Raw genomic sequence first — 26,567 nt, 5'->3', positions numbered from 1 at the left:
GGCTGAGAATAAGACTCCTTTGGTAGAACCCACCTCTTCAGGAATGGTTTTATAACAATTTTATTGTTTGTTTTTCTGGATGTAGATCTTAACAGAGATGGAGTGATCTTCTCTTGCTTTGCAGGGCATTTTTTTCAGCAGCTATCTAGAAAACTTGCAGGTTGTTGAGGCTCCATGCAGAAATTAAGTTGAACAAAGATAAAAAGATGAGAAGTTGAAACTTCTCATCCCATGGCTCCCTCTGCTCCAGCCACAGCAGCCTTTGGCAGTTCCCAAAACACACTAAGTAGGAGCCTGATTTGGGTACTTGTTCCTTTTGCCTGGAACAGATTCCCCCAGGTAGTGACTCACCACTTTATGCCAATGACTCCTCTGTGAGGCCTTGTCCAAGTGCCTTCCTTAAAATTACCTTTCTCAACGTCCTCTTTCCTTTCTTTATTTTTATCCACATCACCCATTAAGGAGCTGATATATTAAGAATTTCATTAATTTATTAATTATCTGGCTGTAAAAAGTGACCTGATGTGTTGTCAGATTCCCTTTCTCCTGTCCAATATGAAATTCTGTGCCAGTATTTGAAACTACTGTCTGTTCTCAGCTAATAAAAATGTGGGAGTGTCACTTGATTTGTAAGACAGGTCCATGACCAAAAATTAGACCTTTATTGCAGCGTACTTAAATACAGATCAATGCAGTTTGCAATTCTGACTCCCTGGTTGCAAAGGTAAGAATGTTGTGTTTGTCATCTCTTTTTAACTGGTTAAGAAAAGGACTACTAGTTCCCTAATGGATTAGTGGTACTTTCTCTGTCTCCATCATGCTCAGAAAAACAAAGAAACATCTATGACTGATAGATAATTTAACAAATAATGTGAGAGTCTGCTTCATTTAAATGACCATACAATGTTAAGCTGGCATCTAGAATCATGACTATTTCAGAATCTTATTTGATAAACTCTTCATGGTTCATACCTAGAGGTTTTATACTGAAGTCCTATCATTGTTTTGCCAAGTGTGCTCATGATACAGAATGAAGCCCTTTGTGTAACATTCAGACTGCTTGCTCAACCCTTTGCACTGCTCCCTTTTGCCCACTCCTGTAGACGTTAATCCCACCAACATTCCCAGTGCCTTGAATGTGACATCTGTGTTCTTACTTCATCTGCCCAGAATGCTTTTTGTACACCACTCCCCTCTGCTGGTAACTATTATTTATTTTTTGCTCCTTGGGTTTTCCACATACATCTCTACTGAAGCATTTATTATCTTATTATTTCATTTGTTTGTTTATGGACAATGTGCACATATGACTAAAAATTCAAAGTGCGTAAAAACATCACAATCAAAAAAGATTTTCTATCCATCCCTGCTCCTAGGCTATCCAGCATCCTTTCTGCAAAAATAACCAATAGTAGCAATTTGTGTAGTAGTCTTCTGGAGATATTTTAGATTATACAAACCCATGTATACAAAAATCTACTGCACATTATCCTGTATGTTGCTTTTGGCCCTTGACAGTAAATCATGGAGATCATCACCTATCAATACTTGAGGAAACCACATAGTGGTTACAAATACGGATTCTGAAGCTAGACTACTTCGGAATAGAAATAAGTACAGGTATCTGCCTCCTTAGCGCAGTAGGCAGCGCGTCAGTCTCATAATCTGAAGGTCCTGAGTTCGAACCTCAGAGGGGGCATCTCTTTTTAAGACTTCTCGGAAGACTCGAGGCTCACTCTTTGAGTTTGGAAGATCTCCTGGAGAAGGAAATGGCAACTCACTCCAGTATTCTTGCCTGGAAATTTTCACGTACAGGGAGCCTGCTGGACCACAGTTTACGGGGTCGCTAAGAGTGGGGCACGACTGTTACTAGCTGTACATTTACAGGTAAGTTTCTCATCATCTCTGGACCTGTATTTTATAATCTATAAAACAAGTATAAACTAATTTAACTCAAAATATTGTTATAAAGAATAAGTGATTTAATGTATACAAGGACATTTTGGGATTTCCTCTATGGCTCAGCAGGTAAAGAATCCGCCTGCAATGCAGGAGACACAGGAGACGGTGGGTTTGATCCCTGGGTGGGAAGATCCCCTGAAGAAGGAAATGGCAACCTGTTCCAGTATTCTTGCCTGAAAAGTCCCATGGACAGAGGAATTTGGTGGGCTACAGTTCAAAGGGTCGCAGAGTTGGTCACGGCAAAGCACACAAGGAAAGTTTTAGGACATTATCTCGCAATGTCTAAGCAGTAAATATTGCTACTAATATTATGCAAAAGAGCCTTCAGATTTGTTTTTACCTGCAGGTAGAATGATATACTGTAATGTTCTATTTTATTGTTCACCATTCAGATTATTTCTAGTCTTTGGTTCTACAAACTGGGCTGCTTGGAAAACTCTAACATATCATTTTTCACATTTTCAAAAATGTTAAATTCCTAGAAATGAGGTTGTTGGGAGTATATGTGTGTTTTTAAATACGCTGGATACCGCCCACTTTTCCTGTATGAAAGTTCTCCCAGTTTTCAAGGCCACCAGCAGTGACTGAGAATTAAGTTCAAGAACAGCCTTATTCGGAATTTTCCATTCGTATCCCAGCATACAGTGACTATCCTGTAGTGAATAGTAGATGCTGAATAATATTTACTAGTTAATTGGATGAAAGGATGGTTTAGGAAATACAGTTGGGTTTTGGTGGCAGCAAGAACACTTAAAATCCCTTTGGCATTAAATCCCATTTAAATGTTTAAAATTGTTTGCTATTATTCATTGAAGATTATTAGAAGACAGAATAGAAATAGTTAACTTTTACTGATCACTTTGAGCAGTTTTATAGAGATTTCTTTTAGAACATGGAAAGCGCGGTAAAAGAAAAAAGCATTATTGAAAGTTTGTTAATACTGTAAAGCAACAGGGTGTGTGTGTTTGCGGGGGGGGGGTGTTAATAATAGAAAATTAGCTAGAGTCCCACTGATTTACCGGCTTTCCAGTAGAAAAAAATGCTTTATTAATTAAAGTCTTCTTATTTATTATCTCATGTCATTCTGATACATATGCAAAAATACCGGAGAGAAAAGGACAAAAGAACATTGAGTGACCAAGAGCTACTAAACTCCCTCTAAATTTATCATCGCAATTTTTGAGTTATTTCCATTTACAGAGGAAAGGTCTGGTGATCCATACCTTACATAGCCTATGGCAAGACACAGTCAAGAAGTGGCCTAGTTGGTCTAAGAATATAGCACAGTACTCAAAACATGGCTAATGCCCAATAACTTTGAATACATGAAGTCATGCTGTAGGAGTGACTGATAAAAACAAAGTCCTGTTTCAGAGCTTTACTGTCACTTTGCTTTCAGACGTGGCGATTATGACCTAAGACAGGCAGTGGATCCTACTGCTAAGAGCATGGACTTTAAACTTGGCTGCCTAAATCCCATTCACCTAAAATTTTGTGGGGACCTTTGGTAAATTACTTGTGTTTTGCCTTGAGATGATGGAGATGATGACACTACCTACTCCGTAGAACTGTCCTCACAATCTAGCATACATTGTTAGCACACTGTAATATGCCACATTGCACATGGTGTGTTTGCGAACAGTGCCTTCCACAGAGTGGAATACTCAGAGTGGTTAAATTTCTCCATGGCCACAGAGCAAGTGGTGGAGCTGGGGCCAGAAGTTAGTCCTTCCGTTCCTAATCCAATTCAGGCTGAGAGCTTCACTACATCTTGTGTCTACATCTGCAGTTAGGCAAGTAGCAACTGGAGATCCACGTTCACTGGTCAATCTCCTTTTCGTGCCCAATACATCTCAATCCACAGGATCCTTTCTTCCTTCCACGGGTACCATACCGTCAGCCTCACCTTATCCAAGAGAACTCTGCTACTTCGGGAGCAGCCTCGGCTGGTATCTCCTCCTCCGCCTTTGTTTGAAACAAGGAGCGGGAGAAACGAGAACTGCTAATCTGTCCAGCCGAATTTCTCTGTTTTCAATTTGGTCCGAAAAATTCAGCTAAACACCTGGCTTCCCCCCTCCCTTTGAAAGTACATCTCCGCCACCCCCACCCCACTTTTGTCTTTAGAACTTCGATTTATCTGTACTCTCAACATGTTAAGACAGTGGCAAGGCGGGGAGGGACTATAAATTACGGTAAGCCACAGTAAGTTCCTGTGTGCCAACATTCAGGGCATCACCATGCCCGCCACCCGGCGCCTGGCCCGCAGGGGTGGTCAAGGCATCTTTGATCTCGGCTACAGAGAGACCCGCGGGGTGCTGAAATCTTATTAAAAAAAGTGAACATGACCCCAAAACCTATACCCAACATGCTAAGGGCAAGAGGGTCACCGCTGTGGACGTTACTCTCTAGCACCCTCTGGCTTCAGTGGCTGATTCCAACTTGTATTTCCATTCTCACTTGTAAAAGTTCGTCTCCAGGGGTATGTACATTTTAAGGAGTTAGAAAGCAATTCAGATCACGTTGTGTAGCTGTAAGATATGTTCCTTAGATCCTGCATTCTGACCTGCAGTATGACAGATCTGGAGTTCCCGTGTATGCAAAAATGGCCCCCATTCAGTGCTCCCAAGCTCCCAGAAACATTAATAGAACATAAGAAACTGCAAGTATTTGAATCTGGGGCTTCCTGAGAAGCTACTATTAAAAAATGTGTTAGGAAATCAGTAAATGTTTCGTGGTTTCCTGGAGTTCTCCAGCGTCTGAACTGTTGCCCTCGAGATTTTTAGGTGTTGTGGCTATCCAGTATAAACATAAGGAGAGGCATCAGATGAACCTGGTTTTCATAACAGAACTACGCTTTTAAAAACGCCACTCAAGGGATAGTACCCCACTCCCACTGAACTGACGAGAAAGGCGCACCGGCTCTTTTCTAGAAAATGTTGAGTGGCTCTGAAAAGAGCCTTTGGGTTCCACGAGGCCTGTAAAGACGTTTACTTGGAGCTGGTGTATTTGGTGACGGCCTTGGTGCCCTCGGACACGGCGTGCTTGGCCAGCTCCCCGGGCAGCAGCAGGCGCACGGCCGTCTGGATCTCCCTGGATGTGATGGTCGAACGCTTGTTGTAATGCGCCAGGCGCGACGCCTCGCCAGCGATGCGCTCGAAGATATCGTTGACGAAGGAGTTCATGATTCCCATGGCCTTGGACGAGATGCCGGTGTCCGGGTGGACCTGCTTCAGCACCTTGTACACGTACACGGAGTAGCTCTCCTTGCGGCTGCGCTTGCGCTTCTTGCCGTCCTTCTTCTGCGCCTTGGTCACCGCCTTCTTAGAACCTTTCTTCGGGGCAGGAGCGGACTTCGCTGGCTCAGGCATGCTGAAGTACTGCGGTCACAGAACCACTGAAGAAGAGGAAGCCGAAAGGCACCTTTTTAAGGACAAGGGTTTATGCAAATGAAGTGCAGTAGAGATTTCTGGTGATTGGTGCGTCTTCTGTGTGACATCACAGCTCAGCTTCGCCCAATCAAGGTAGGCATCCTGCATAGTCGTATTTCCATTGGTCTAAACAAAAGTAAAACGGTAGCCAATCGTACCGCTTTCTTTTCGCGCCCAGCGAGGGTTATAAACTTTCCGTTTCTGGGTTCGCCTCTCATTCTCCACGGTGACCGTTGATCTTGAATCATGTCTGGACGTGGCAAGCAAGGCGGCAAGGCTCGCGCCAAGGCCAAGACTCGCTCTTCGCGGGCAGGACTCCAGTTCCCCGTGGGTCGAGTGCACCGCCTTCTCCGCAAGGGTAACTACGCGGAGCGGGTCGGGGCCGGGGCCCCGGTGTACCTGGCGGCGGTGCTGGAGTACCTGACGGCCGAGATCCTGGAGCTGGCGGGCAACGCGGCCCGGGACAACAAGAAGACGCGCATCATCCCGCGTCACCTGCAGCTGGCCATCCGCAACGACGAGGAGCTCAACAAGCTGCTGGGCAAAGTCACCATCGCCCAGGGTGGTGTCCTGCCCAACATCCAGGCGGTGCTGCTGCCCAAGAAGACTGAGAGCCACCACAAGACTAAGTAAAGAACCAAGATTGGAAACAACCAAATAAACGGCTCTTTTCAGAGCCACTTCCGTGATCAGGGAAAAGAGTAGCACAATTTATGGTACCTGAAACTTAAATACTCTTTGTTACAGTACTGAGACTTGAAACTTAATGCTCTGGTTGTGTCTAGTCTATATTTCAGAGTTAGTATTTAGGGGCAGTTGTGAACAAGAGAACATTTGTGTTAGACTAAGTTTCAAACTTATTGATAAGTTTTGGTTACCTATAACCAGAGGTCCCCATGAGGAAATTAAGCATGTGGTGTGAATTTTCATTTCCTAAGTCGCATGTTGGAGAAAGCCCATCAATGGTTTTCTGTGAAAGATACGCAGAAGCCATTGGGGTGACTGTAGGAAGATAGACTTGCAAAAGTATTCATATCGTTACCCGGACTGGAAAAATTAAGAACAAACCGGACAATACAAACTGGGTTGTAACAAAAGTACAAGATTTTGGTAGTCAGGCCTGGCAAGGTCCTCTAATTCCAGAATGAGACATGTTTGGAATATGTATGCCGTTTAGCATTTTGGCCTTTTCAAGGATTGCAGACACAAAGACTTCCTATTATTAAATGTTAAAGCACTTGTTTTCAACAAATGCCACACACCTAGGTACCATACGTTGATACATTAATGAGACACTGCCTGTTCTAAAGGAAATCTGATGAGAAACGAAATAAAGTACAACGTAGCAAGAGGAGTACGCACAGAATGCAAAAGGAGCATAGAGGAGACTGAGAAGTAACACTTGGTCTGAGGATTAAAGCAAATTGGGAAATAGAGGAAAGCATAGGGATTTCAGCAGAAAATTAGTCACCAGACTCGTGGCTTGTATGTGCAGGCAAATGACCAAAAGTTCGCTATTGGAAAATAAAGCAGAGGGGCCACAAGAGAGGAGTCAGAGGGATGGATCTCTAGGACATTCCTTTGGTTCTAAATCCTCCATATATCTTGTATGTCAGTCGTGTCCGACTCTGCCACCCTATGAACTGTAGGCCGACTTCCAAATCTTTATGTCCATCCCAGACTTAATTCAAGTTCAGACATACATATTCATCTACTTTATGATATTCCTTTTTTTTTTTTTAACTTTCTTATACACTTATAGTGAAGAAGGCAATGGCACCCCACTCCAGTACTCTTGCCTGGAAAATCCCATGGATGGAGGAGCCTGGTAGGCTGCAGTCCATGGGGTCGCTAAGAGTCGGACACGACTGAGCGACTTCACTTTCACTTTCATGTATTGGAGAAGGAAATGGCAACCCACTCCAGTGTTCTTGCCTGGAGAATCCCAGGGACGGGGGAGCCTGGTGGGCTGCCGTCTGTGGGTCGCACAGACTCGGACACCACTGGAGCGACTTAGCAGCAGCATACTCATAGATCTCTGGGAAATTAAAAATGTATATCCCAGACTTATCATCATCCTTACTCCCCCAGTGATTCTTACAGGCATCACCATTTACCCATTAACATGAACGAAAATAGTCTGGTGTCTGAGTATTTTTATCAGCCATTACGGGCTAGAGTCCATGGGGTCGCAAAGTCGGCAACGACTGAATACACACGTACGCACACACTATGGGATGATTGAACTTTAAATTCCGGAAAAGTTTAGGTGGAAGGAAAACAAATGGAGTTTCGAGACCTGGAATATTTGTGTCCACACGTAACTAGAAATATCCACATAACTAGGGCTACTAACTTCCCCTGAAAGGAATCTTCAAATGAAAACTGATAAATTAAGAATAATAACTGCGTATATTGAAGCGAGGGTGCCCTACCCAGCCAGCAGAAAGGCCATCTGTCCTGGGCCCCTCTTGACTTGGTATCTGTTCCCGAACCCAGAAGGCTTGGCTTACACACTCAAAAATTTACAGATTAAAAGCTGGCCTTACACGTGCCCGGGACTGGGGGAAGGAGGGAGCATTAATACTTTGGATCAAACATCTCCCTTTCCATATAAAGGCTGATTCCGGGAAAGGGAGACTTTCAATACTTCCCTCTTAAGGTGCATAATGTTGGCATCACCCCAAATTCCACGTGGTAATCATAGGTCCTACGTTTCACAACGCCACTCAGAAACACTAGTGTAACACTTTCTGCCACAAGGGATACCAGGAGTAAACAGCAAGGTAACAGTCCTTTTTCATTGTCTATGTGGGCGGCTCTGAAAAGAGCCTTTGGTGTTGAGGAAAAACGGCCAGGCTCACGCCCTCTCCCCGCGGATGCGGCGAGCAAGCTGGATGTCCTTGGGCATGATGGTGACGCGCTTGGCGTGGATGGCGCAGAGATTGGTGTCCTCGAAGAGGCCCACCAGGTAGGCCTCGCACGCCTCCTGCAGCGCCATCACCGCCGAGCTCTGAAAGCGCAGGTCGGTCTTGAAGTCCTGAGCGATCTCGCGCACCAGCCGCTGGAACGGCAGCTTGCGAATCAGTAGCTCAGTGGACTTCTGGTAACGGCGGATCTCGCGCAGAGCTACCGTGCCGGGCCGATAGCGATGCGGCTTCTTCACGCCGCCGGTGGCCGGCGCGCTCTTCCGAGCCGCCTTGGTGGCGAGCTGCTTGCGCGGCGCCTTGCCACCGGTGGACTTCCGAGCAGTCTGCTTGGTACGAGCCATAGTGTCAGCAGGTTTAAAGAACTCCGCCTAGACACATATTTATAGAGCGAGTCAGAAGCTGATTGGACAAAAGGCGACCAGGACTGTCCAATCGGTAATCGGACTGACTCAAGTCAGTTCAGCTCCTACACAGTCGTGTCCGACTCTGCGACCCCATGGACTGCAGAACGCCAGGCTTCCCTATCCAGCACCAACTCCCGGAACTTGCTCAAACTTATGTCCATCGAGTTGGTGATGCCGACGCGAACTTTTCGATTGTTGCCCAAAGCCCCTGACCTCAATTTTTTTCTCAATTTTTCCCGTACAATTGTTTGCTATATAATAGCATTTTTCAGAAGAAATAAATACACACTACATGAGAAACATAGACTACAATCCATGGGGTCGCAAAGAGTCAGACACGACTGAGCGACTTCACTTTCACTTTTCACTTTCATGCATTGGAAAAGGAAATGGCAACCCACTCCAGTATTCTTGCCTGGAGAATCCCAGGAACGGGAGCCTGGTGGGCGGCCGTCTATGGGGTCACACAGAGTCGGACACAACTGATGTGACTTAGCAGGAGCAGCTGCAGCAACTATATTAGAATAAAATAAAAAACAGGAGACATTCTTTTAGATAGTATTTCAACCCAGTATATCTAAAATTTTCATTTCAACATGTAATCAATTGTTAGATATTTCACATTCTTTTTAAATTTTGCACTAACCATTCAAAATACAGTGTACACATATAACATGTCCACCACTTCCTTTTTCAGGTTAGCCACATGTCTATTGCCCAGGGCCACTGGTTTTTACCATATTGACAATGAATGCAGCTCTATACCATCACCCCTCATCTTTCCTCTAAACACAAATTTTAAGAACTGTAAAAATTTTTTTCAGGAAAAACAATTTGATTTGCATGTGAGGAATTCAAGTTATTACTTCATAAAGAAACGCATCCTTGCATGAACTTCTTTTCGAACAATTCCCTTGCAACATAATTGATTTTTCTGTTTTAGGAATGTAATTCCTTTGTTTTTAAAGAATCTAAATCCCCTCCAATAATGTATATTTACCACACATCCCATGAGTTTGCATCTATAATAGTTCCTTGCATGCATGTGCGATACTCAGTCACTAAGTTGTGCCTGACTCTTTGCGACCCCAGGCACTGTAGTCTGCTCAGCACCTCTGTCCATGGAATTCTCCACGCATGCTGGAGCAGATTTCCATTTCCTTCTCCAGGGGATCTTCCCCAGCCGGGGATCGAACCCTCCGTCTCCTGCATTAGCAGGCGGATTCTTCCTCACTGAGCCACCTGGGAAGCCACTGGCAGAAACTTGGGATAAGCTCCTTGCCTGACATCTGAATTTTTCTGATCATCTCCCTCCCCTCAGAGCCTAGAAGTTACCTGCCAAGATTTTTTTCTTCTTGAAAGTAAGTGGAAAATTATCTAATTCCATTAGTACATCAAGATCTTTAACACAATTGAAAGACCAAGAAGGTGGTATTTTAACAGTAGAATTTAGCATTTTCATCCTGAAACGTATGGCCATTACCTCATATCGACACCTCAATTTGTGTGGATGGGTCCAAGGGAGCTAGGAAAATACTTGAGAACACAATAATAAACAAATGGTTATAATTAACAGGTACCTCAGCTAATTTTTCCGATAAAAGACCTGAAGATTTAAAATGTCCGTATTCAACGATGTAAAACAACGTACACTGACGTGAAATTAGCGATGCCGAAAGCTCAGCTTCTCTGTACATCAGTTTAGAACTGAATCTCGGAGACAGTTTTGGGTGAAGTAGAAAAGTTTTGTTCCTTTGCCAGGCAAAAGGAGACAAAACGGCCTCTTGTCTCAAAGTGAAGTGAAGTCTCTCGATCGTGTCCGACTCTTTGCGACCCCATGGACTGTAGCCTACGAGGCTCCTCCATCCATGGGATTTTCCAGGCAAGAATACTGGAATGGGTTGCCATTTCCTTCTCCAGATCTTCCGGATCCAGGGGTTGAACCTGGGTCTCCCGCATTGTAGGCAGACGCTTTACCGTCTGAGCCACCAGGTAAACTTGTCTCAAAAAACCGTCCCAACCTGGGAAGATTTGAAAAAGAGTTTTATACTTCTCAAGGGCGTGGTTGCTGACAAGGTTAGGGTGTATGCAGGATTATCAGTTGGTCAGGTCTCCTAATCTTGATGAGTTTCTCTGATCTCTTCAATCTTGCCTCATGTGGTTTCTAGTCTGCTCCTGAGAGTAGCAACTGTTCAAATCTGCTATTTGGAACTCAGGGAAGGTCAAGGCTAGTCTTGCCTACAAGAAACGGGGAGAAAGGGCCCCCATGTTTGGGAGTCCCACAAGGCCCCACTGTTTCAGTAGGTCTTTTTCAGAAAACTAACGCCTCCAATAATTGCCTTCGTCCTAAGGCACAGGTTTGATTTGATCCCTGGACACACGTAATCTTTAATTACTAAAACCCGGAAAACCAAAGGGCCTTAAAACTGCCACAGAAAGGAATAGACCTTTCATAACGTTTGTGCTTCCCAACTCATAATTGGCACAGGATGGCAATATTTAGTGAGTAAATAAATCCTCGTATCTGTTCATGGGTAAGTTTATAGACTACATGACACACTTTAAAAGGGACTGTCTTCTAAGCTTCAAGGTTAGCATAATACATGCTTACTTTAAACTATCATCTAGTATGTAAGCTTTAGTACTTAGTGCTCAGTTCTTCCAAGGGCTTTTAAGTGGCTCTGAAAAGAGCCTTTGGTTTGATTGAGACCTAAACTGGTGCGAAGTAATCCAGACTTCTATTTGCCTTTCGCCTTATGGTGGCTTTCAGTCTTCTTGGGCAGCAGCACCGCCTGGATGTTGGGCAGGACACCACCCTGGGCGATGGTGACTTTGCCCAGCAGCTTGTTGAGCTCCTCGTCGTTGCGGATGGCCAGCTGCAGGTGACGCGGGATGATGCGCGTCTTCTTGTTGTCCCGGGCCGCGTTGCCCGCCAGCTCCAGGATCTCGGCCGTCAGGTACTCCAGCACCGCCGCCAGGTACACCGGGGCCCCGGCCCCGACCCGCTCCGCGTAGTTACCCTTGCGGAGAAGGCGGTGCACTCGACCCACGGGGAACTGGAGTCCTGCCCGCGAAGAGCGAGTCTTGGCCTTGGCGCGAGCCTTGCCGCCTTGCTTGCCACGTCCAGACATGATTCAAGATCAACGGTCACCGTGGAGAATGAGAGGCGAACCCAGAAACGGAAAGTTTATAACCCTCGCTGGGCGCGAAAAGAAAGCGGTACGATTGGCTACCGTTTTACTTTTGTTTAGACCAATGGAAATACGACTATGCAGGATGCCTACCTTGATTGGGCGAAGCTGAGCTGTGATGTCACACAGAAGACGCACCAATCACCAGAAATCTCTACTGCACTTCATTTGCATAAACCCTTGTCCTTAAAAAGGTGCCTTTCGGCTTCCTCTTCTTCAGTGGTTCTGTGACCGCAGTACTTCAGCATGCCTGAGCCAGCGAAGTCCGCTCCTGCCCCGAAGAAAGGTTCTAAGAAGGCGGTGACCAAGGCGCAGAAGAAGGACGGCAAGAAGCGCAAGCGCAGCCGCAAGGAGAGCTACTCCGTGTACGTGTACAAGGTGCTGAAGCAGGTCCACCCGGACACCGGCATCTCGTCCAAGGCCATGGGAATCATGAACTCCTTCGTCAACGATATCTTCGAGCGCATCGCTGGCGAGGCGTCGCGCCTGGCGCATTACAACAAGCGTTCGACCATCACATCCAGGGAGATCCAGACGGCCGTGCGCCTGCTGCTGCCCGGGGAGCTGGCCAAGCACGCCGTGTCCGAGGGCACCAAGGCCGTCACCAAATACACCAGCTCCAAGTAAACGTCTTTACAGGCCTCGTGGAACCCAAAGGCTCTTTTCAGAGCCACCTACCTTTTCTATAAAAGAGCCTGTCTACTGATAACTGTAGTGTTTAGTTTGTGATGTTAGAGAGTTTTCTGTTTGGAACCCAAAGGCTCTTTTCAGAGCCACCTACCTTTTCTATAAAAGAGCCTGTCTACTGATAACTGTTTTGAAGTGTTTAGTTTGTGATGTTAGAGAGTTTTCTGTTTGAGAGGTTATTTTGTTTTTTGCAGTACAGTGGTTTTTTTCTTAATAAAAGGCTTAAGTTTCGCTTTCTAATTTTGTTCGCAGAAGTATTTGAAGATAACTTGTTGCAGTGTAAGTAGCCATGGCATTACAATCATTTCTGGGCTTTTCTGTGATCTTAGAGTTAAGGTCTTCCAATTAAGCTATCTGGCATCTGTCTTGTTCATTGCTGGCTCCAAACTCCCTGCTCGTCGTACTCTAGGCTAATGAGTCTCGAAAAATATTTAGGTTAAGGGATACTATACAGAAAGCCGCCAAACCGACATGGTGGCAGACTGATGTCTTAATGACCATCTTGTCGGTATCTGGACTTCAAGTTCTTTAGAACTAAAGTCAAAAAGCAGAAGAGGGAGAGGCAATAAGGAAGTAAAAAGGGCGAACTCCGGGAATGGTCAGCTTCAGGGCAGGCATGTATTTCTTGTAGCCATTCACAGTTGGGCGGTTTAAATTATCTCTCTGTGACGTGAACAAAGGCAATTTAACAGGCTGAGGGCCAGGATCCTCTGACGAAGCTCATTATACGATTATAAAAAGGAGAAGCAAATCAAAGAGACAGTTCTAACATAGAATTGGTTCCTTGCAGTATAACCAATAAGCTACACAGAGGGTAACAAGGCTAGGGGTCCCTAAGCAGAGGAAATAGACGCCAAGTGGCAGACTTTTTTTTGTCCCCCCGCTATACAAAATTAAAAGGTTTCTTGTAAATTTTGTGTTGTCATGATGACACCTGGTTCTACCTGAACTTAAACTTTTCTCAAACCTTGAGCTAACCAATGGGTTTTTTTTTAATGGAAATCTTTTTCTTAAGCTGTGTTAATGAAAGATGTATTTGCCTTGGAATCTGCCTGTCTTCAAGTCGGTTCAGCCTAAGACTCAAACCTTGAATAGACCATTGCTCAACAAACCATTGTCTTACTCAAGGAAATTTTCTCTTAAGCTATGGTATTGAAACAATGTATTTGCTGGAAAGCTGCCTTTCTTTAAATTTCATGTCAATTGTTTTATGGCAGGGGATGATTCACTTTATGTCAGTGCTATCTCAAAATGCCTATTGGAAGAGGGGCCTGATGCAACTCTGTTTTGAGATGATTCTTTAATAGATATATAACTGCTTGCTAAGAGCTAGCAAGGGGGTCATTCTGTCCCTTTCTAATGCCCCCTTCTGATGTCAGAAGCTTCTTTTGTCCCTGTATACGTTAATAAAGTTTTATTTCACGTAAGCTTCAAGTGATCAAGCCTCGTCTCTGACCCCTGATCGAAATCCTCTCCTCTGGAGGTCATGAATCCCGGTGTAGCTCACGGCTCTCTTGGTTGCAACTTTTCACTACTTAGCTACTTACTGCGTTTGAAATTGAAGAGGTGGATCTAGTAGTTTTAGATATTAGATGACAAGGAGGCCTACTTCACCACCAGTGTGTCTGAGTGCTTGTTCTCCAAGCTGCAGCTGGCCCAGAACCTCATGCGTTATTAAAATCTCAACCTTTTATAGTTGGGATGTACAGTAATTTTAAGATAGAGTATTAACAGGACTTGACTTGTCATGCGACAGCATAGTTTTTAACAGTTTTCTAGGTTCTCTTCTAGATCCCTCTCTTTGCAATTTACCCCACTCTGCTCCACCACCTTCCATAAAAATACTGTAAAATGATAAGCATTGTTAAAGGTAGTAGATGGCTAAAGAGCAGTTTGAAAAATAATCCTGAGTCCTTTCTCTTGTGCCAGTTTAAGAGTGCAGAATTGGAAAACTTTATATTTCCTTCACCTCTTCAGTTCTCTTTGAAACAATGCACCTTCTCTCTGTTGGCAGGAAAGCCTGGTGCCTCTGAAAAGCCCAAAGGCGTTTTCTTTTCTTTTTTCTTGTAACATTTTGCAATGTTGAAAACATTCTAATGGAAACACACTAGGAAGGACAAATTTTCTCAGTATATTACAGAAATTACATTAAAGATGATACTCTTAGTGGGAAATAAATCCATAAATCTTGCTAGGTGGACAGTTAATCAAAGACAAAATATAATCTATCCCCAAATTAATTCTGAATGTAACAAATAGATTATTTGGGAACTGTAATACATAGAACAGAATTTTAGTAATAGTTCTAAGTATGTTAAAGGTGGTATTTCAAGAGCAGCAAAAAAATTAATTAAAAAATATTGCTGATTAAGGAATTGGTAGAGAACTGTTTTAAACTGTGCTATGGAAAATTCATAAGCAGTAATAAGCAGACATTAATAACTTGTTATTAAAAACTCAAGGGGAGTTGATTTAAATATACCAGTATAAAGAGGTTTTAGAAGGCCCTATACAGAATAGCATACATTTTCCTGGAGTCTGCGCTTTTATCTGTTCACCAAAATACCAAATTGGCTACTAGGGGAGATCTATGTGTGGTGCGATAACAAGTTGTTACTTCCCCTTTTCTGTATTTTCCACAACATTCGTGTTTTCCCTAGCATTCAAAAGCAATTCTAAATCTTAAGGTAACAAAAGAGTTACCACAGTCCAAAGGAACAGAGAAGGCCTCTTTTTTTTTTCCCTTTTGGCCCAATTCCCCTCCCCCACTAACGGCGTGATTTCCCGCCTCCTCCTTTCTTCAGGTTCTCAGTTCGGTCCGCTAACAGATGTATAAAGGTGCATCGCGAGGCTTGGAAGTTATGCTTTATCGGGTCTTCAGGTCTTCGTCATGTCTGGTCGCGGCAAAGGCGGAAAGGGTCTGGGCAAAGGAGGCGCTAAGCGCCACCGCAAAGTCCTTCGTGATAACATCCAGGGCATTACCAAGCCTGCTATTCGGCGCCTGGCTCGTCGTGGTGGTGTGAAGCGCATCTCCGGGCTCATCTACGAGGAGACCCGCGGGGTGCTGAAAGTGTTCCTGGAGAACGTGATCCGCGACGCGGTCACCTACACCGAGCACGCCAAGCGCAAGACTGTCACCGCCATGGACGTGGTCTACGCGCTCAAGCGACAGGGCCGCACCCTCTACGGCTTCGGCGGCTGAGTGTTCATTTCGCTTCCATTCACCTAACAAAAGGCCCTTTTCAGGGCTTCCCAATTTTCCTTGTAAGGAGCTGTAATTCTCGTTTCATTAAGTGCCAAAGATACACTTAATACTTTGGTCTAAAAGGCCGTCTTGTTTCTGCTCCAAGGCGCGTGCGCGCCTAGTCCCACACTTGTACAGCGGGGTCCTGTGCCCCGTCAAGCTTTTATATTAGCATATATTTGTGCTAGGTTGGTTAGGGCCTAAAGTTGCATGACTAGTTAACGGATGTAGCTAGTCAAGATAAAAGTTTTTGATGGCAAGTAACTTTTTTAAAAAAACGAAATTCTTGTAGTTAAGCCGTCCTATTAAGAGTAGGGTACTTTGAAGATTTCGATTAATATAACGTACACTAGTAAGTAAGGTACAGTCGAGTCTGGCACCGGCTCTTGTACGTAGTTGCAGCGTCTTGGCTCAATAGTTGTGGCTCGCGGGCTCTAGAGCACAGGCTTAGCAGTTGTGGCACATGGGCTTGGTTGCCCCGTGCCATGCGAAATCTTTAAGGACCAGGGATCAAACCTATGCTCCCTGCATTGACAGGCGGATTCTTAACCACTGGACTACAAGGGAAGTCTGGGAGAAGGCTTAAAATTAGTATACTCATAAAATCAAGTGAGTTAAGAGTTTAAAAAGAATATTTTTAAATTACTTTGGTGGTTTTTTAAAGGCGAGGTTCATAATTGGTCCTCATTAGGTGTTCTGTATTTGGTGAAATGAATACCACTGGTGGTAAGAATTGAGAAGGGACAGTTACAGTAATGGATGCAGATAAAGCAAAAGCATAAAATTTCTGGCCCACATGCAGTGCAAATGTTTTATTTAGACGTTTTTTCTTAATTTTTGGGGTCACTAATGTAAACATGTTCATGAAAAATGTACTTATTTTCATCTTGTGAAAAGTCTGATTTGGCATCACTAAGCAGACCCACATATATTTTGGATATAAAAAACAATCTATTCAGGATGTAAAAGATAGATATTTTGAGAGATGCAAATGTCTTCTTTTATGACTTTACTCTTTTTTATTTGGTTTTAATTGGAGAATAATTGCTTTACAATATGGCATTGGTTTCTGCCATACATCAACATGAATCAGCCATAGGTATACATATGTTGCCCTCTCTCTTGAACTCAGCCCACCACCACCACCACCCCCCACCCCCGCCCCACCCCTTTCTAGGTTGTCACAGTTGAGCTCCCTGCATCATACAGCAAATTCCCACTGGTTTTCTATTTTATATATGGTAATGTATATGTTTCAACGCTAATCAATTCATCCCACCCTCTCCTTCCCTCACTGTGTCCACAAATCTGTTCTCTAGGTCTGCGTCTGTTTTGCTGTCCTGCAAATAGGTCCATCAGTACCATCTTTCTAGTTAATACTCGATATTTGTTTTTCTCTTTCCGACTTACTGTGATTTTACTATTGATACCAACTAAAGGGGTGCAAGATGGTGAAAAGTAAGCATAATCATTAGGAGCAGATGACTTGGGATTAAACCTATACCACCATTCCCTTGTGATAATGAGTTAAGTTATATATTTTTCTGGGCTTTGGCTTCTCCATTTATACAATTGAGTGATAAGGATCACTTTATTTCTCCAATATCATTCTGTTCATTTGTATTCACAATCTGGGTGGTAAATAAAGGGGAGGAGGAGGAGCCTTCCTGAGCTTTCTGAGGATGATCACAGCATAACTGATAGGTTTGCTGTAATTTTTGTCTTTCTCTTACTCCATGTTCTCCCTTTCTATCAACCTCATTTCATTTTTTTGAATGGCATAGAATTTAACTGCCAAAAAGGAACCCAGGCATCATGTGGGCATGAGATCTCTCTCTTATGTGGAGGCACATAAGAATTACTATGAGAAAGTTGTTTGTTTAAATATTAATAACTGATGTTTCCCTAGACCAGTTATCAGAATCTGTGGGATTGTGTCTTCTCAAATACAACTCATTATCACCTCTCATTTCTCCTGGTTCCACAGGCCTTTTCAAATCTAAGAGCAAATTTTGGTTTTTAATATCATTTTTTCATCAATTTCAACTTTAAGAGAATACAATCAAAGGCTGTGGAATTCTCAGCCCCAAGGTTCAGACCCAAATTAAGAGACAAAGCATCAAACTTTCTTTGTTGCAATGAGAGGTCTTGTCCAGGAATTCAAGTTCTTACCTTTCTCCCAAGAGAGGATTGAGTTCAAATGCAAGGGTTTATTTTATTTGTGGTCAATGAATTAAAGTTTGTTGCATAGAAAGATCTTGCTATAAACATCTGCTAGGTTCAGTGGTTATAGAATCGAGGCATCAGAAACCTAGGTAAACAGCCTGGCTTTCCTTTCTTAGCTATACTAGGAAAACTACCCTTAAAAAGAAACCATAGTCTTTAAAACTTTAAATAGGAAAAATATATTGTGACTAAATGCTTTGAGAATTAGCATGTATTGCTTAACACAGTTCCATTGCTTGCTCAGGACTCTACCCTAGTGAGTACACTGTAGGGCAGTCAGTAAGAAGAGCTCTCCGTCGATAGCAGCAGGAATGTTAGTTAACTAATTCATTTATTTATTAATTATTGAATAACTGCTAGATTTCAGACATTGTACTTGGCACTGGTGATATCACCAGGGGGAAAAGTCCCCACTTTTTTTCTACTAGGGAAAAGACAGAAAGTAAACTAGTATAAAATCATCAAAATCATTTTCCTATTGATACATCCAATGGCCAATAGTCTTCATTTTACTTAATCTATTGGAAACACTGACATAATTGATCCTATAATTTCTCTTTGATATGCTTTTTTCATTTGGTTCTATTTTATCAGAGGCTCTGTATCTTTTGTTAGTTCATCTCTTCTCCACAGACCCTTAATGTTGAGGGATACAGGCCTAAGTTTGTACTGCTTCTTGCTCTATACTGACCCCCTTGAAGATCTGACCAAGCTCAGACTTTAAATACCATCTGTATATCAATGACTCCCAACTTTATATTGCCAACTCAGGCTTCTCTCCTAAACTCCAGACAGACGTAACCTCAATTACTTTCTTTCTTTTCTCTCTCTCTCTTTTTTTTGTTTTGGCCAAGTGACTTGTGCTATCTTTGTTCCCTGACCAGGGCCTCAGCAGTGAAAGTGCTGAATTGTAACTACCGGACTGCCAGGAAATTCCCCCTATCCCCTAATTGCTTTCTTCACATGGATGTTTGACATCCTAAAATTAACATGCCCAAACTAGAATCTTTGGTATTCCCTCCTCCTAATCTTTAATTAAATCACTCCCTAATTTAATTGATAATGACTTCATTCTTCCCCATTCAATTCTTCTAGAAATCTTCCTGGTTTTGCCTTCAAAATACATATGGAAACATCAGTTCTCAGTACCACCATGCTCCCACCTTGGTGGGAGGACTATCTTCTCTCTCCTAGGTTACTTGTTTTAATATCCTTAGTGTTTTCCCTGTTTCCATATTTGATCCCCCACCAACCTATGGGAAATTAACTTGATGCCCTGGGAGCCTCCAACAAAACTGTGAGGCAAGTTCTCCCAGGGCATAAAAAGACTCAAATCAAATTAAAATGCTAGAGATGCCTGATTTTTTACAAATAAATTTAAACATACAGTTTGAGACAAGGAGAAAGACATGGGGTAAGTTAAGGCTTAAAATAAGGGTTCAAGGAGATGTACGACAGCTGAATCATGTAAAATACTTAATGCATCTTTTGAGTTTCACTTGCTTCTCTGCAGCAGAATTACAACTCTGCAAATAGTATAAGAAGTACATATTTCAAAATGTTTGGGAAGCCAAGATCAAGAATTTGATCAAACATGACCAGACTCTTAGATAAGTATATAATAGAACATTTAAATTTGTATCTTTTGTTCAACTTGGTCTGCTTTTTAAAAAAATATTTATTTTTATTTATTACTGGCTGTGCTGAGTCTTTGTTATTGCATGCAGGCTACTTTCTCCACTTGTAGAGAGCTGGGCCTACTCTTGTGGAGCACAGGTTCTAGGGCTCGTGGTCTTCAGTAGTTGCTGCACATGGGCTCAGTAGTTGTTGCTCTTGGATTTCTAGAGCACAGGTGGATTCTTAACCACTGAACCAACAAGTTGGTCTGTTCATATGACACAGTTTGTGAAAAGGGATGAAGGCCTTCTTGTTTACGGAGGAGACGCAGAGATTCGGGTTGAATTCCTGGGTCAGGAAGATCCCCTGGAGAAGGGAATGGCTACTCACTCCAGTATTCTTGCCTGGAAAATCCCATGGACCAAGGAGCCTGGCAGGGTACTGTCTATGGGGTCACAAAGAGTCAGACAGACTGAGCGATTAACACTTTCACGCTTAGTTTTAAGCCTGTGTTAATAATCACATTCCTATGAAAAAGGAGTTTTAACAAAATCCAATCACTCTTCTGTATTGTTTTGTAAACACGGCCTAGCAATGTGTATTTTATATTTTCAAAAGCATTGTTAGTATTCCTGACAGTTTATCAAAAGTTCAGTTACTTAAATATTTTTCTAAAACTTGAGGAATCAGTTAGAAAAAGGTAGCAAAAGTATAAAAATGTTTGGTGTTTTTTTTTTTTTTTTTTTAAGAAGGTTTTAGTAAAGGACTTTCAGCCATAATCAAATCAGTTCATTCAGTCCAGTGTGATTAATTCTTGCTTTGTTGATTTTGGATTAAGCCCCCTGCTTCTGATATGGCTTGGAAAATCTTAAAGAAATCCTGTAGTAGAGCTTGACAGTATCAGGTACAGTTATTTATTTGTTAAAGTTCTTTTGATGCTTCTTCTGAAAACCTCAATTTCAGATCTATATTTTGTGAAAGTCACTCGGTTGTGTCCGACTCTTTGCGACTCCACAGACTATAGTCCATGGAATTCTCCAGGCCAGGATACTGAAGTGGGTAGCTTTTCCCTTCCCCAGGGTATCTTCCCAACCCAGTGATTGAACCCAGGTCTCCCACATTGCAGGCAGATTCTTTCCCTGCTGAGTCACAAGGGAAGCCCAATATTTTGTAGCAGGGGCCTTAGAGACAACTGTAAAGAAAAACAGCAATCATCAGTCAGGTCAATGTATAATAGTAATTAATATTATCAGTATGGAGTGGGATAGAATCCCCAATATAGTTATGGTATTATAAATAGTGAGGATATTGACATTTCCCCTTTGATATATACTGTAAGTATTTGCTACTGTTGCCTCCCAGTGAGAAGGTATTTATACTTAGGAACAAAATCTGTTGGCAATATGTCCTTTATATGCATGCAAGTATGGTCCACCCAACTTAAAAAGTATAACTGTTAAACATTTACATCGATAACCTTTTACCTGGTTAATTTAGGGATGTATAGTTTCTGTTTTTGATTTGTCCTCTTTTTTCAAATATTGCACAATATATACAACAGAACAATTGTCACAATTATATAAGCCTAATTACAAATGTAAACGAGAGAACAAACCTTAAGTGTTAAATAGATAATACCTTAATGGCTTCATTATTCAAAATTTGGTGGTCTAGGTTTAGAGAAGGTAATATCAAAAAGAAATCAGGCTATAAATATAACAATAGATTTCTAAAGACAAATACTCAAACACTACATATAAGATAGCATTAAATTATGTACTGAATATTTAAGGATTTTTTTTCCTGTGGGTTTTTTTGTTTGTTTTTAAGAACCGAGAGACTTCTATAGGAATTATTCAAGACGTCAATGGAAAGCCACAGAATACTAATAGATCCTCAGAAAATGTGGGAATATAGCTAAAAGTAATACCTCCCAATTCAGAAAAACCTCTGCACAAAGGGAGTAAATACAGAAAAGCTTTATTACTGGATAAGCATTAAACCAGAATGTGAAGCACATCACAGGCACTTTTGCTAAAGGGATTGCAAAGCAAGGAGAGAAATCGCTCTCTTTTATACAGCTAGATGGATACAATTCGCTCAAAAATTAGTAGACATGGCAATTTGTAATCTTGTAATAATGGAAGTTAGGCCCCTCTCTTTCTGGGAAACAGAGATCCTGTTAAAGTCTTTGATAGTGTTTCAGAGATGGGGCTAGGGTTGTTGAAAAAATATTCCTGAGTTGGGAGACTGGCTTGATGAATATTTAGCATTTGATTTTACAAAAATTAATATTGATAAGACAAGGGAATTTTTAGCTTCAGATATAAAAATACGTAAACCTAGTCATTTTGTCATTTTTTTTTTTTTACATGTAGGCAATTGCTACCCTTCCTTAGTGATCAATGCAAAGAAATAGAGGAAAACAATAGAATGGAAAGACTAGAGATCTCGTCAATAAAATTAGGGATACCAAGAAAACATTTCATGCAAAGATGAGCACAATAAAGGACAGAAATGGTATGGGCCTAACAGAAGCAGAAGATATTAAGAAGAGATGGCAAGAATACAAAGAACTATACAAAAAAGATCTTCACGACCCAGATAAACACGATGGTGTGATCACTCACCTAGAGCCAGATATCTTGGAATGCAAAGTCAAGTGAGCCTGAGGAAGCATCACTATGAACAACATTAGTGGAGGTGATGGAATTCCAGTTGAGCTATTTCAAATCCTAAAAGAGGATGCTAAGAAAGTGCTGCACTCAATATGTCAGCAAATGTGGAAAACTCATCAGTGGTCACAGGACTGGAAAAGGTCAGTTTTCATTCCAATCCCAAAGAAAGTCAATGCCAAAGAATGCTCAAACTACTGCACAATGCACTCATCTCTCAGGCTAGCAATGTAATGCTAAAAATTCTCTGAGCCAGGCTTCAACAGTATATGAACAATGAACTTCCAGATGTTCAAGCTGGTTTAGAAAAGGCAGAGGAACCAGAGATCAAATTGCCAATATCCACTGGAGCATTGAAAAAGCGAGAGTTCCAGAAAAATATCTACTTCTGCTTTATTGACTATGCCAAAGCCTCTGACTGTGTGGATCATAACAAACTGTGGAAAATTCTTAAAGAGATGGGAATACCAGACTACCTGACCTGCCCTCTGAGAAATCTGTATACAGGACAAGAAGCAATAGTCAGAACAGGATATATAACAACAGACTGGTTCCAAATCAGGAAAGAAGTACATCAATGCTGTATAAGGTCACCCTGCTTATTTAACTTATATGCAGTGTACATCATGAGAAATGCTGGACTGGATGAAGCACAAGCTGGAATCAAGACTGCCGGGAGAAATATCAACAACCTCAGATATGCAGATGACACCACCCTATGGCAGAACACAAAGAACTAAAGAGCCTCCTGATGAAAGTGGAAGAGAAGAGTGAAAAAGTTGGCTTAAGACTCAACATTCAGAAAACGAAGATCATGGCATCTGGTCCCATCACTTCATGGCAAATAGATGGGGAAACAATGGAAACACTGACAGACTTTATTTCTGAGGTCTCCAAAATCACTGCTGTTGATGACTACAGCCATGAAATTAAAAGACGCTTACTCCTTGGAAGAAAAGCTATGGCCAACCTACACAGCATATTAAAATGCAGAGATATTACTTTACCAACAAAGATCCATCTAGTCAAGGCTATGCTTTTTCCAGTAGTCATGTATGGATGTAAGAGTTGGACTATAAAGAAAGCTGAGCACCGAAGAATTGATGCTTTTGAACTGTGTTGTTGGAGAAGACTTGAGAGTCCCTTGGACTGCAAGGAGATCCAACCAGTCCATCCTAAAGGAAATCAGTCCTGAATATTCACTGGAAGGACTGATGCTGAAGCTGAAACTCCAATAACTTTGGCCACCTGATGCAAAGAACTGACTCATTGGAAAAGACCCTGATGCTGGGAAAGATTGAGGGCAGGAGAAGAGGACGACAGAGGATGAGCTGGTTGGATGGCATCATCAAACAATGGACGTGAGTTTGAGTAGGCTCTGGGAGTTGGTGATGGACAGGGAGGCCTGGTGTACTGCAGTCAATAGGGTCACATGTAGTCAGACACAACTAAGCGACTGAACTGAACTGTGGCAATCGCTCTTTGGAATGTGTGTGTACATTAGTCAAGGTTTCCCCCTTGACCTTGGGTTTCTTTCTATAGCTTCTAAGATTCTAGGAAAATGCTAAGACCTCCTTCAGAGTTTAGGTCTGGATTTCCTAATCTTATTCCTTTCCAATTTATTCCAATTCCAATCCCAATCTTATTCCTATTCCTTTCCAATTTTGTACCAAGGATCTTTTAAATTTTAAATTCATTGTTCTGGTTTATAAAGCTGCCATGTATTTTTTCATTGTAGAGAATATTTCTGTAATATGACTTTGTTTTCGTTGAAATCCTTTTTAATTGCATTCCACCCTCACCAACTGTTCTGCCGGATATTACAGTGAGCCTGTACTTTATCATCCTTCCACACTAGTGTTAACGCCTATTGAACAGTCATAGGTTTACTTCATGAGGACTCATGGAGCTATCACTGTGATAGAACCGTAAGACTTCATGTCTAAACTCGCTACGAAAGTGCCTTTCTCTCTCCCTTGGTAGATATTAGCTTGTGTTCGAAGAGAAATACCACTCTGGTTAAATCTTAAGCCACATGTATTTGGGTGACATATTTGCTTTCATTTATGCCTAGGCTATTAGACCTGGAGAAGGCAATGGCACCCCATTCCAGTACTCTTGCCTGGAAAATCCCATGGACGGAGAAGCCTGGTGGGCTGCAGTCCATGGGGTCGCTGAGGGTCGGACATGACTGAGCGACTTCACTTCCGCTTTTCACTTTCATGCATTGGAGAAGGAAATGGCAACCCACTCTAGTGTTCTTGCCTGGAGAATCCCAGGGACGCGGAGCCTGGTGGGCTGCTGTCTGTGGGTCGCAGAGTCGGACACCACTGAAGCGACTTAGCAGCAGGCTATTAGACCAAACATTCCACTGAGTAGGTTACAAAGTAAAATACAAAACTATGTTCAAAACATTGCCTGGAAGCGTAAAATGTAACTCAAACACTCACAAAGGGTGGAAACAGTGCTCCTAAGCAGTTTAAAGGAGTGTACAGAACAGGAGGAAGAAAACCCAAAAGCAAAGAAGCATCACGGCTCCTCAAGTGAAAAAGTGGGGGCCCTTAAAAGGACCTTTTGTTGAATACCGGAGAACGTGGACACTCAGCCGCCGAAGCCGTAGAGGGTGCGGCCCTGTCGCTTGAGCGCATAGACCACGTCCATGGCGGTGACAGTCTTGCGCTTGGCGTGCTCGGTGTAGGTGACCGCGTCGCGGATCACGTTCTCCAGGAACACTTTCAGCACCCCGCGGGTCTCCTCGTAGATGAGCCCGGAGATGCGCTTCACACCACCACGACGAGCCAGGCGCCGAATAGCAGGCTTGGTAATGCCCTGGATGTTATCACGAAGGACTTTGCGGTGGCGCTTAGCGCCTCCTTTGCCCAGACCCTTTCCGCCTTTGCCGCGACCAGACATGGCGTAAACCCAGAAAATCGAAAAAGCCCGACTTGCCAGCCTCGCGATGCACCTTTATACCTCTGTTGGCGGACCGAACTGAGAACCTGAAGAAAGGAGGAGGCGGGAAATCACGCCTTAAGTGGGGGAGGGGAATTGGACCAAAAAAAAAAAAAGAGGCCTTCTCTGTTCCTTTGTGCTGTGGTGACTCTTTTGTTACCTTGTTTTAAAACTTTAGCAATTGCTTTTGAATGCGAGCACAAAACACGAATGTTGTGTAAAATATACAGAAAAGGCAGGTAATAAAATAATAATTCACAGATCACTGCTAGTAGCTATTTGGTATTTTGGTGAACAGATAAAAGCACATACTCTTTCAAAGAAAATGTATGCAATGCCATAAATGGCATTTTGGAACCTCCTTGCATGGTTTACATTTTCGTCAATTTCCCTTATTTAAAGAGAAAATGTATTTTTAACGCCTGCTTGTTAACTTTATGAATTCTCTTTTATAGTTTTAACAAACTCCCTAGTAATCAGTGTTTTTGAAAAATATATTTTTTTCCATTTAGTAAAAATTTACTTCTTCACTGTACTTGGGTATACTATACTGCTATTTCTAACAAAGTGTACCAGAATATGTCACTCCTAAATATCCTTTTTAAGCATAAGAATTATAATGAGCTGATGGTTTTGAGAAAAAGAAAACACAGGAGAAGCTATAAAAACAGAATTTAATACCGAGGCCTTCCCTGGTCGCTCAGATGGTAAAGAATCTTTCTGCAATACAGGAGACCTGGGTTGGATCCATGGGTCAAGAAGATCCCCTGAAAAAGGGAATGGCTACCCACTCCAGTATTCTTGACTAGAGAATTCCATGGATAGAGGAGCCTGGCAGGCTACAGTCCATGGGATCACTAAGAGTCGGACACAACTGAGCAGCTAACACATACCATAAGGGAAATTTACATTTATATGAGAAATCTCCATTTGTAAGAGTATCTCCTTCTTTGAGCCAGGAAGAGAAAGATATTAATAACTCACAATAAATTTACCTGAGGAAGGTGCAGGACTTAAATCTGCCGCACCTGGTTTACTCTGTGTTTCCTGCTCAATCCCTATAAATGCCACTATCTCCAACATATTTTGTATTTAGATGAAGATGATATTTAAAGTAGTGGTTCAAGCCACTTCTGGGAGTTTTACTCAGTTCCCCTCTGTGTATTCTATGTATACATCAGACATACATGGTATTAAACTTGTTTTTCTCTTGTAAATCTGTTTCTTATTACAGGAAGCTCTCAGTCACAG

At 42.5% G+C, this 26,567-nt stretch overlaps 7 protein-coding genes and 1 non-coding gene across 9 annotated transcripts; 4 read left to right on the top strand and 4 right to left on the bottom strand.

Annotated features, from left to right (window-relative positions):
- The first annotated feature begins 1,626 nt into the window (after positions 1–1,626).
- TRNAM-CAU (transfer RNA methionine (anticodon CAU)) lies at positions 1,627–1,699 on the top strand. The gene has a single exon. It is a non-coding gene; the product is annotated as a tRNA-Met (tRNA).
- Positions 1,700–4,796: 3,097 nt separating this feature from the next.
- Positions 4,797–5,330, bottom strand: LOC147347391 (histone H2B type 1-C/E/F/G/I). The gene has a single exon (XM_086369844.1). The coding sequence runs from the start codon at positions 5,328–5,330 to the stop codon at positions 4,950–4,952; it is 381 nt and encodes a 126-aa protein (XP_086225970.1). The 3' UTR covers positions 4,797–4,949.
- Positions 5,331–5,636: 306 nt separating this feature from the next.
- On the top strand, positions 5,637–6,089 carry LOC147347390 (histone H2A type 1-J). Its single transcript, XM_086369840.1, has one exon. It carries the CDS (start codon positions 5,637–5,639, stop codon positions 6,021–6,023), a length of 387 nt encoding a protein of 128 aa, XP_086225966.1. The 3' UTR covers positions 6,024–6,089.
- Positions 6,090–7,529: 1,440 nt separating this feature from the next.
- H3C10 (H3 clustered histone 10) lies at positions 7,530–9,262 on the bottom strand. The gene has a single exon (XM_086369836.1). It carries the CDS (start codon positions 8,659–8,661, stop codon positions 8,251–8,253), a length of 411 nt encoding a protein of 136 aa, XP_086225962.1. The 5' UTR covers positions 8,662–9,262; the 3' UTR covers positions 7,530–8,250.
- A 1,985-nt stretch (positions 9,263–11,247) lies between these two features.
- LOC147347388 (histone H2A type 1) lies at positions 11,248–11,855 on the bottom strand. The gene has a single exon (XM_086369837.1). It carries the CDS (start codon positions 11,853–11,855, stop codon positions 11,463–11,465), a length of 393 nt encoding a protein of 130 aa, XP_086225963.1. The 3' UTR covers positions 11,248–11,462.
- A 306-nt stretch (positions 11,856–12,161) lies between these two features.
- Positions 12,162–12,624, top strand: LOC147347387 (histone H2B type 1-C/E/F/G/I). Its single transcript, XM_086369843.1, has one exon. The coding sequence runs from the start codon at positions 12,162–12,164 to the stop codon at positions 12,540–12,542; it is 381 nt and encodes a 126-aa protein (XP_086225969.1). The 3' UTR covers positions 12,543–12,624.
- Positions 12,625–13,773: 1,149 nt separating this feature from the next.
- On the top strand, positions 13,774–15,855 carry LOC147347386 (histone H4). Its single transcript, XM_086369852.1, has one exon. The coding sequence runs from the start codon at positions 15,493–15,495 to the stop codon at positions 15,802–15,804; it is 312 nt and encodes a 103-aa protein (XP_086225978.1). The 5' UTR covers positions 13,774–15,492; the 3' UTR covers positions 15,805–15,855.
- A 5,007-nt stretch (positions 15,856–20,862) lies between these two features.
- LOC147347385 (histone H4) lies at positions 20,863–25,443 on the bottom strand. Of its 2 annotated transcripts, none has more exons than XM_086369848.1 (2): positions 24,950–25,443; positions 20,863–20,881 (listed from the first exon to the last, which is right to left on the bottom strand). In XM_086369848.1, exon 1 carries the CDS (start codon positions 25,275–25,277, stop codon positions 24,966–24,968), a length of 312 nt encoding a protein of 103 aa, XP_086225974.1. In that variant the 5' UTR covers positions 25,278–25,443; the 3' UTR covers positions 20,863–20,881; positions 24,950–24,965. The 2 variants fall into 2 exon arrangements, with proteins under 2 accessions (XP_086225974.1, XP_086225976.1); XM_086369850.1 differs by lacking the exon at positions 20,863–20,881 and adding an exon at positions 24,612–24,715.
- Positions 25,444–26,567: the final 1,124 nt, after the last annotated feature.

Source organism: Bos grunniens, chromosome 23 (genome assembly GCF_055505025.1).
Source record: "Bos grunniens cultivar Pamir isolate PY7600 chromosome 23, Bosgru_T2T1.0, whole genome shotgun sequence".
Classification (NCBI taxonomy): Eukaryota; Metazoa; Chordata; class Mammalia; order Artiodactyla; family Bovidae; genus Bos; species Bos grunniens.
The sequence above is the reverse complement of the archived record's forward strand: the minus strand, read 5'-3'. Positions and strand labels throughout refer to the sequence as shown.

What these genes read in the sequence shown, in the direction of transcription:
- LOC147347391 (XM_086369844.1), bottom strand. Translation starts at nt 5,330, where the DNA reads ATGCCTGAGCCAGCGAAGTCCGCTCCTGCCCCGAAGAAAGGTTCTAAG.
- LOC147347390 (XM_086369840.1), top strand. Translation starts at nt 5,637, where the DNA reads ATGTCTGGACGTGGCAAGCAAGGCGGCAAGGCTCGCGCCAAGGCCAAG.
- H3C10 (XM_086369836.1), bottom strand. Translation starts at nt 8,661, where the DNA reads ATGGCTCGTACCAAGCAGACTGCTCGGAAGTCCACCGGTGGCAAGGCG.
- LOC147347388 (XM_086369837.1), bottom strand. Translation starts at nt 11,855, where the DNA reads ATGTCTGGACGTGGCAAGCAAGGCGGCAAGGCTCGCGCCAAGGCCAAG.
- LOC147347387 (XM_086369843.1), top strand. Translation starts at nt 12,162, where the DNA reads ATGCCTGAGCCAGCGAAGTCCGCTCCTGCCCCGAAGAAAGGTTCTAAG.
- LOC147347386 (XM_086369852.1), top strand. Translation starts at nt 15,493, where the DNA reads ATGTCTGGTCGCGGCAAAGGCGGAAAGGGTCTGGGCAAAGGAGGCGCT.
- LOC147347385 (XM_086369848.1), bottom strand. Translation starts at nt 25,277, where the DNA reads ATGTCTGGTCGCGGCAAAGGCGGAAAGGGTCTGGGCAAAGGAGGCGCT.